This window comes from Cannabis sativa, chromosome 4 (assembly GCF_029168945.1).
Source record: "Cannabis sativa cultivar Pink pepper isolate KNU-18-1 chromosome 4, ASM2916894v1, whole genome shotgun sequence".
NCBI lineage: Eukaryota > Viridiplantae > Streptophyta > Magnoliopsida > Rosales > Cannabaceae > Cannabis > Cannabis sativa.
The window spans coordinates 71769998-71779736 of record NC_083604.1 but is presented as its reverse complement, the minus strand read 5'-3'; the positions used below and the strand labels follow the sequence as shown (position 1 = coordinate 71779736).

At 35.9% G+C, this 9739-nt stretch overlaps 2 protein-coding genes across 2 annotated transcripts; one reads left to right on the top strand and one right to left on the bottom strand.

The window, feature by feature from the left end:
• Window positions 1–281: 281 nt before the first annotated feature.
• LOC115712468 (uncharacterized) lies at window positions 282–4225 on the top strand. The gene is made up of 5 exons (XM_030640745.2): window positions 282–1296; window positions 1768–2649; window positions 2734–2819; window positions 2958–3098; window positions 3486–4225. The coding sequence occupies exons 1-5, from the start codon at window positions 973–975 to the stop codon at window positions 3628–3630; spliced, it is 1578 nt and encodes a 525-aa protein (XP_030496605.1). The 5' UTR covers window positions 282–972; the 3' UTR covers window positions 3631–4225.
• Window positions 4153–6807, bottom strand: LOC115712469 (protein CONSERVED IN THE GREEN LINEAGE AND DIATOMS 27, chloroplastic). Its single transcript, XM_030640747.2, has 7 exons — window positions 6385–6807; window positions 5978–6130; window positions 5657–5734; window positions 5185–5280; window positions 4903–4938; window positions 4599–4780; window positions 4153–4453 (listed from the first exon to the last, which is right to left on the bottom strand). The coding sequence occupies exons 1-7, from the start codon at window positions 6616–6618 to the stop codon at window positions 4291–4293; spliced, it is 942 nt and encodes a 313-aa protein (XP_030496607.1). The 5' UTR covers window positions 6619–6807; the 3' UTR covers window positions 4153–4290.
• Between the last annotated feature and the right edge of the window lie 2932 nt (window positions 6808–9739).

Sequence of the window (9739 nt, the reverse complement as noted above, 5' to 3'; positions counted from 1 at the left end):
CACACTAAAGCTCATTCATGTCACTACAAAAAACAACATTGCTGATATACTTACCAAGCCCCTTCTCCCAAGCTATTTCCAATCAATTGTAACCAAAATGAACTTAAAAAACATATATAGTTCATCTTGAGGGGAGGGTATTAAAATTATTGGCCCACTGGGCCTCTTTCTCGGCCCATTCCTCTAGGGCAGATGCCTCCTTCCTTCTATATATACCTAAGTTGTATTATACATTCCATTCTTTTGGCATAGCCGTGTAAAGCATTACACAGATATAAAATGAGTCTTATTCTCTCTATCATTTAGTAAAACGAATTTAAACTGTTCTTCATTTACTCCCTTACGTTTATTTCAATTTAATGTTATAATATTTAATGTAAAACGATTCTATAACCGATTAAGTTTTGTGTAAATAATAAGACACTTCTTTTGTATATGAAAGAGTGATCCGACATGAATAAAATAAGACAGAAAATTTCTTGCAACAGTGTATTAATCAGACCGTGATCTAATTGAACCATTATATTTTTTTATATTCATTGTTTTCATTACTTTTCTATTTGTTTGGACAATTTTGGTTGAATACTCAGCTGTTTTCTAAGTATCAAATCTTTATTTTATATTTGGTGTTATTTAAATTTCTCCAACAGTTCACTTGAGAAACTTGTAATTTAGTTTTCTAGGTAGGTACCAATTTTGAATTTGACAAAGATAAAATATGCCAAAAGAACAAAGAAGAAATTAGCATGCTGTGTAATGGTGGTGTCCGTGGTTAGAGAGAAGTTTAGAGAGAAGCGGAAACAAAAAAATAAGTGTTGACTGTAAAATTGATTAAAAAAGAATAAATATAATGTAAAAATTCGTAAAAAAATAAAAAGAAGGGTAAATAGAGTGATTTGCCAAAATAAGGATAATAGTATAATAAAAAAAATATTTCTGAAATTTTCAAAAGCTGAAACATAGAGAAAACCGATGACGGGCGGCGCCATTTCGGCCGGGGTAAACGTCCGCCGGTGGATCTCCAGGATATTAATTAGACCAAACTGCAGCAGTTCGAGGCATTGCTTCTATCCGAGTTTCAGAGTTCAGTGGTTCAGTGGCGGCGCCGAGTCAGCTAGGTCGGAGTTCTCGAACCAGAACGCGTATGAGCTCTTGGGAGTTTCAGAGACCAGCTCATTCGCCGAAATCAAAGCTTCCTTTCGCAAATTGGCCAAGGAAACTCACCCGGACCTTGCTGAGTCGACGAACGATTCCGATGCTTCTAAGAGATTTGTGCAAATCCTTGCGGCCTATGAGGTGAATACTCTTTAACTCGATGAATCTAAGTACACAATTTCCTGTATTTCTTCTCAGAACTATACCTAGAAAGGTTTTGATTAATGTTCAAAGAGTTTTATTGGGTTTCTATTCATATGATTAATCTCTTCATCGTTTACATATGGGTAGGATATTTTGATTTTTTTTTGCTATTAATTGGGATAGAATGAATTTTACTGTAAATTAGCAATCAATATAAGTCTGAATTGTCCATTTTCCAATCTTTTATGAAGTTATCAGCTTTGTTTCTAGTTTAGTTTTTGGTACTCAATTGGCCATGGGCTTGCATTCACTTCTCTGCATGATTTATTTCCTGGGGATTTTATATATATGCTGATATCATGGTTCGTATGTGAATTTTATAGTTGGGTAATGGTGATGTTCGTCTTTGATAAATGCTGTGATACACAGGTGTTCTGACCTCACAGCATGATCAATAATGGATTGCAGATTCTTTCGGATTCTGAAAAGCGAGCCCATTATGATATGTATCTTATCTCACAGAGGAAGCTTGTGGTCAAACAATCTGAAAAAGGTGTAAGGTTTTATGCGAATGAATCCAATATTTCAAGTTATAAGGAGATGGAAGTAGTGGAATGGTTAAGGTGGTACAGATCTGCAATAAAAGATATTTTGTCAGAGAAGAAAGTGGTTGTTGGGACTGGATACTTTGATGTGCTTGAAGCAGATTTTTATTCAGCCATACATGCAGCTTACTATGGCCCCGAAATAGAATCGATGGATTTTCTTCCAGACTGCTTTGAAGCTGAGGAAAGATCAGTGTTTGATACTCCAGAGGTGCTTCATTTGGTTTCAGGGCGTGATCTTTTTGGGATGGTCTGTCTGATAAATAAATATCCAGAACTATCATTTAGCAGTAACCGAAAGCTGAATTCTTCAACATCTCGGGATATGGGGATTTGTCAGTCTGAGGAGAATGTCAACATTTCCGCTAACTTTGATGGCACGAGTGACTTTGATAACCCTCAGTTGCGAACATTGACTCTGGAAGATCGTAAATTGCATGCATATGCTGATTTGGAAATGCATGTGTATGGAAAAGTGGTTGCTCTTGCAACAAGGGTCCCTCCTAAAGGCTATTGCAATGGCATACAGAATGAAGAAAATCAAGATTGTATACATGTATTTCTCAACTCATATGAATGCCCCGAAAAGATTGGCAAAGAATTCATTCCAGGGGAGGCTGTTGGATCTAGAATTCCTCTGGGAACCATAACTGGATTAGGAACTAGCCCAGAAGAAGGGTCCTGCTTTGTCTACAATAGCATTGGTACTAAAACCCATGTGATTATGAAACATAGAACAATGCTGGTTAGTAAAATTTGCCTCCTTTGATTCCTACACTTTTCTAGCTTTTATCCTTGTTGACATATATCCTACCTCATATGTGTTCAGGTGAAGCACATGCACTGGTATGGAATGGAAAATGAAGTTTCTGTTTGCGAGTGTAGATGCAGTAGGGCCAGGTTACCGTCGAGCAAGTAAGCCATGGAGTTTTAATTAATTATTTGTGAAGGTGTTGTAATTGGTGCAGTTCAACCTAATGTATAGAAGTCCTGAAGCTAACTCTTCCTAATCCTTTAGATGTAGTGATGTTTTTAATTTGCTTACGTATACAGATTTTGGCTATTTGAGCCTCGGTGTGGTATGCACGACATAGGTGGTTGGTATATTGAAACATTTGGTAAAGACAAGAAAGGGCGAACGATACCTTCACAAAGGTATTGGGATGGTTTCAGCTCAAACGAACCATTTGAAAAGTAAGTAGACATTAGGCATCTCTAAAAAGTTGGGCTATGTTTGAAGGTTTCTCTTTATCAATAATATAAGCTTTGTTGGACACGGTGGTACCCTTGCATTTCATCATTGAATTATTGTCATTTCATAAAGCATGTCCTGTATATAATATCATATATTTTATGGTTCATATAATATTCCATAATCTTGTAAAAGTACTGGCTTTTGCATGTTTTGAATTCAGGGGAACATTTCTTTCCATCTCTGAATTAAGGGGAACATTTCTTTCCATGTCTGAATTTAATGCTTAGATGGTTACTAATGAATTAGGTGTAATTTAATTATTAGTATTTGTATTATGGATAGTTGTCTTTGGCACAAACTTACCATATCATTGATGTTATTTACAGGAGACTACATCCCGCGATGTATATCCTTGCTCTTGCATATAGAACTTTAGATCTTGAAGATGCAAAAATAAGGAAACATACTGTCAGAGATGTTGTTTCACGAAATTTGTATAAAATGCTTAGTTGGTGCAAGAAATTTGTTTAGCGAAGTCAGCATTGACCTGATGAAGTGCCTCGTCTCAAAAGATTTGCTCTGTTTTTATTCTTCAAGCTAATCAAGAGGTCCAGCAGTTATGCAAAAGCCAATCTTCCTAAATGTTGCTAAAAGCTTCACGAGTTCCTTGTTATGTATGATTCACTGGAATACATGTCCATAGTGTGGTAAACTTGTCACAAAGATGACTTGCCATGCTACCAGGATTCATGATCATTTGTGGAATATCTTGCGAACATGATCCTCATGCTGCTTTTGTGTTGTTACTCCTAAATATGTTTTCTGGCAACGCTCTTCGGGAATTGCAAACTGACTGGTGAAACTCAAATTTTGGCATGTTTCTGATGTTCGCATCTCACAAAAGGCCCCACTTTGAATAAACTATGTTCATATTTACAAATAAAAATATGTAGAGGCAACTGTAAATCAAGTATTGTTGGCTCCTCAACTTAGCCATTCATATGGTCTAAACTGTAACTTTTTGTTCATATTTTTTTGGATTGATGCTTGTGATTCCAATAGAATATATGTAGTTCCTTAAAAAATAATGCAATGATTCATAATGACATGTTCTATTTGATACAAACAGAAGGCATTCTATTAAATGTAGCTATATTTATTTATATGATTTATGCCTCCTTTGTAACCGCTTTACTTAACTAGATCTTCCCATTTGCAATATTGTCCACCGGCTAATGCACGATAAAACCTATCTCTGCAGTAAACCGGTCTTCCGTCAGCAGTCTCAGCAGCGGCTGCTGCGAGATCATCATCGGACAATACATCCACTGGCAATTTAAGCAAGTCTTCTTTCCTACATTTACAAGAAAAACGAAATCAAACGAGTTTGAATGAGTGAGTTTATCTTTATGTACATTACTAAAATACACAATAAGAGTCCAAGATTGAAATAGATACTAGACTCAGGTTTGTTAATTCTGTTTGTTTATTATTATTACCTTAAATTGAACTTTGTGTTGAGCTTTGAAGCTTGAACACTTGAGGAGTTTTCTTTTGTGATGAAAGTCGTCCGAAAAAAATCCTCCACTGGAGTTGCGAAGACGAAGAGTAAAACTGAACTTACAAGTAAGGCCCCTGTTCCCACTAGTATCTGTTTCAGTAGCTTCACAACTGGTTTTACCTATAACCATACAGGTACAATTTTACAATGAATTTTATATTCTACACAAACTAAGCCAATACAAATTTACCATGTTTTTTAAATTGCTTAAGATGTTAGTAATACTGGCTCATTTTTAGTACCTTGTAAGAACCCAACAATCTGTCACGAGCCAAAACCTACGAGAAAAGTAGAAAACAAAACATTACTCTAAAATTATTCAATTGGCCATATATTCTTAAGCTTGATTGTATTCAGAACTACATTCTATGTAAGTTCTAATCTTTCCTCCAACACTATTAGAATTTCTTCTTAGCTACAAATAATCCATAGAAACAAGAATCAAAGAAACCGAAACTTGTTTATCATCGGTGATTACTCTAGCAAGAGAAAAGGGAAGGAGGAAGCTAGAAAAGGGTGCTAACCTCAGGTGGCTTCACCCACATTTGTCCATCATACCATCCACTCTCCTCGTAAGGTATCACTGCTGATAAGAGTCTATCACCTACATAACTCCATCCCTGCAATATTCATATTCATGATTTGATTTAGTCACTTTGTTTGAAGACTGTTTCTTAAACTACATATTATGGATGAAAAACTGAAGGGCAGATCTTTATTCAGTTAAAATTGAAACAGAAGTATCTAGAATAATTATGAAACCCCAACTTAGAGGAATCATGTCATGAGTTTGTTTCCTTGGATTAATATTTACTAGAGTGAACTAGCAGCCTTTAGGACTGTGTGCATGTCAACATATAATGCATTGACTAGTAGTGCAAGTCTTTCATGCTCTTCCCCCTGAATGGGATGTGTTTTTGTTAATATAACTAGTCAACATTCTTGGTCTATTCTCTTTTTTTTAAAAAAAAAAATAAATAAAAAAGACAACCATACCAGATAGATTCGCAAAATAATCAGTGAAACAAGGAAAAGGGTTCCTGTCCCAGCAGCAAGCACAAATCTTAGAGGTTCCTGCAAGTTGAAACAAAAAAAAAAGCATAGACATAAGATATCTTTAGCAAATGAAATAAGTCTCACGCATATAAGATTCTCAAATGATAATAATAATAGTAAGAGAAAAAAGAAAAGAAACTGAATTGTGTATTGTTTTTCTAGCAGAGTAGTAGTTGGTGTGAGTCTTTTTCAACTTTCTGTAAACTGTTCTAATCCAACAAGTGCTGTATGCTTATTTACAAGAATGGCGTTTGAACTTACTCGAGAAGGATTAAAGCTTGCAGCTGCAATTGGAACACCAAGAACAGTAAAAGTCACCAGCCACAGTCCTCCAAGGCGAAGCAAAAACTCTCCAGGTCCCAGTTCGCCCCACGAATACAAGGCTCCATCTTTCAGAGATGAATACTCATTCACCTATTACTCAAACATACTACTCGTAAAATAACAAAAACAAGAACACTTACTTGCTTCAACTTAAATTATGCTATGCTATGCTTAGCCCAGATGGCATTTCAATTCACTCATTTTTTTCAACCCTCCAACATTAGACTTTGTTAAAAAGTCTGCATACTAGTTTTTAAGGTATTGATAGGTGAGAATCTTTAAAGATGATTTATGGCCTGATAAACATTATCATGTAAACATATATGTGTAGATACTGTACATACCGGTCTTTGCTCAAAAGGGACCTCAATTTCCAAGCCAGGCTCCCAACTCTGGCCAGGGGAACCGCTTCTTCCTCCACCGCCACCGGTTTCATCTTTCAGGGCCTTGACTGAGGCACCCTGATAAGGCCTGCGAGTTATAGTACGGTATTGGATCACCCAAGAGCCATAGTTATTGAATGCCTTCAATTGTCTTGGACTAGAAATCAGTGTGCAATAAACATTTGCTCTGAGCATCTATTCCAAGACTTGAATTGTAACTCTGCAATATGATTTAATCTTTTTCTTTTTTCTTTAATTTTTTTTTAGTTTTAAGTGAGAAAATAAGAGGAGGAAAGAGGGTTTAAGCAGCCTCTCTCATTAAAAAGGATGGTTGTGTTTTATTTAGGGACCATGTGTTGTTTACGTGGAGGGAAATAATGCATACCAAATAGTTTTTGTTGTTTTCTTGCCACTAAACTAATTATTTGAAAAACCCCATCAAGAAAAAAAGAGTATTATTTGTAGAGATTAAAATGGACGGCCAGTGGCAGTGTGCTTGGCTTTGCAGTATTCTCAGCCGTCCATCAAATGAGAATGGTCAATTAGATTATCCAAATTTTATGTGGTTTGTAGAAAGGGATTTTGGGTGTTACTTGTGAAACGTGGTAGTTGTTACTTTGCACGCAATTTTGTGTGTAGTTCTCATGCTTTCACTAGGTTGTCTTTTGTAAAAAAATCCAACCAAACGAATGATTCATCATCCTTTGGCTTCTAATTCCTATGTTATTCTTTTTTTAGGCCAACATTGTTAAAAGACATCAATTCTAGAAAATTTTAACGTATTTTATAATCTTCTAAGGAATTTCTAACAAAAAAAACCTAGAGCACTCTATAAAGCTTTGGAAGAAACATAGAATTTACTTGGACTAGTTGTAAATAGTTAGAGTTATTTACATAGTGGTAGAAACTTGTTAGTAACTTGAAAAGTTAGAAAAGTTTAGGTATCTCACTTGTAGCCTATAAATAGAAGTAAGATGTGTGCTAAATTTATAAGTTTGAGCTAAAGAGTTCAAGTGTGAGAAAGAGAGTCTAAAGTGTGTAAAAGTATAAGAGTGTCCTAGAGTCATTGTGTCCAAAGTGTTCTAAGTTTGTAAGTACTCTTCAATAATAATAAAGTGTTGTAATTTTTACTTAACAAGTGGTATCAGAGTTAGGTTCGTCGAGCTCATAGTGGTAGAAGAGCTTCTTGTTGTCGTGCACAATTTGAATTTGTGAAGCTTACAAGTTGGGAAAAACTTGTTTGGTAATTTGTTTGCCAAACCACGATGGGTGATGCTCAAGTAATTGGCAGTATTAAAAAGCTCAACAATCAGAATTACAACACTTGGTCAACGATGATGGAGTCATACCTCCAAGGCCAAGACTTGTGGGAGATTGTATGTGGTAGTAAAGTAAACCCACCTAAAGATGTTGTATCTTTAAATTAATGGAAGATCAAAGTTGGAAAGGCATTGCTTGTGTAAAGACCGCTTAGTTTAATTTGGAAATTAGCAGTTAATCATGTTTAATTTTGAAAATTATTTATAGATATTTAAATAATTATTTATACTGTTATTATTGAATTCTAAAATTTTTATGTCATTTAGTGATTTTCATAAGTTTGCATTTCCGGTGCCCGGTAACATGAAACTCAGTGTTTGGCTTAGTAAAATCACAACTTAGTATGTTAGTATTGTGGGACGGTTTATTAGACATTGGGAATGTCGGGATTGGCCGGGAATTTAGAATTTCTCAAAATACCCCTTTAGTGTTATTTATGTTATTTTAGCATGGAGGGGCAAATTGGTCATTTTGCCCCATTGTGAGTTTGTCCTTTAGTGGACTTTATTTGGTTAAATTATATGGTTTTAATTGAAATGTGTTGACTGAAATAAGGTTATTATTTGATTATTTACTCTTATTTCATTTTTCCAAACTTAAAAAAAATTAGAAAAAAAAATTCTCAAAAGCTCTCTCTCTTTTCCTCTCTATTTCGGCCCTTTGAGCAGCAAGAAAAAGTGGATTTTTCTCTTGTGATTCAAGTGGTTTCCATCAAGTTTAGAGTGATTCTAGTAGAGGTAATTTTGTCTAGCTTCTCTACTTTTGTTTTCTTGAATTTTTTTGATGAAAAATGGTGTAATGCATGCTTAGTTTAGGTTGTTGTTGTTGCTGTGATTTTGTTGTTGTTTGCAGAGGTTTAAGCATGATTAATTGAGGTTAATTAAGCTGCTTGTGATGCATGATAGTTAGGTTGTTTAGAGTTGTGGAATTTTTAGTTCAAAAGCTTAAGTTTTCAAAGAGAAAGTTGGAAATTTGTTGTTGTGATTGTTGCATGAGCTTGTGTTTATTTTCTGCAGCTTTAGTAAGCATGTCTAAGTAGTTTTGGCCTGATTTGAATGCATGATATGTTGCTTAGTCAAGTTTTGAGTTTTAGAACTCAATCTTGAACCTTCAATGGTGAAATGAGTTTCTGTGGTTGAAGCTCGGTTTTGTTGCTTTAGAAATGTTCTATGGGATGTTTAGAACAGGTCTGGAAGGTTTGGGTTGAATTGGATTTGATTTGATGAAGTTATGAATTTTTGAATGTGGTCTGCGAGGAACCGGAATTCCGGTTGTGCATCCGGAATTCCGGATGGGGGTTCAGGAATTTCCAGAACCGGAATTCCGGTTGTGCAACCGGTCTGCCGGTTGGGAAATTTTCAGGAACCCTAGATTTCCTCGTTTTTATGTTATTTGGGGTATTGCCATGCTTTTTATCGATAGGGAAACTTTTAGTTCCTAGTTTAAGTCCCCGGGAAGTGATTTAGCGTATCACTTATAGTATTGTGATTGTTATGGTTTAGGAGCCTGTAAACTGTCGCACAGTTCGTTCCAGTCAGGTTGACCGGCACACCTGAATTCGGAATTGAGGTAAGATTAGTATAACAGTATGCATATATATTACATGTTTAGCGTGCATGTAGGAAGCCTGTTAGATTACATTAGATATGTATGTTGGCTTCGAACCATCCGACTGTGTCACATCGGTACAGGCTAGAGTATGACTAGCAACTGGAGTATGACCAAAGGTATCGAGTATAGGCCGACACCGTATCACATCTAAGACAAAGAGTATGACTAGCAGCTAAAGTATGACCAGTGTGCCGAGTATAGGCTGATACTCGGGTTGGTGGTTCTGTACTATTTGACTTATAAAATCAGTACAGGCTAGAGTATGACTAGCGAGTGGAGTATGACCGATTAATGCGAGTATAGGCGATACTGTAACACATCGGCAGATGCTGCGTAGTATGACTAAAGAAATTCCGGAGTATGACCAGTGTACCGAGTATAGGCT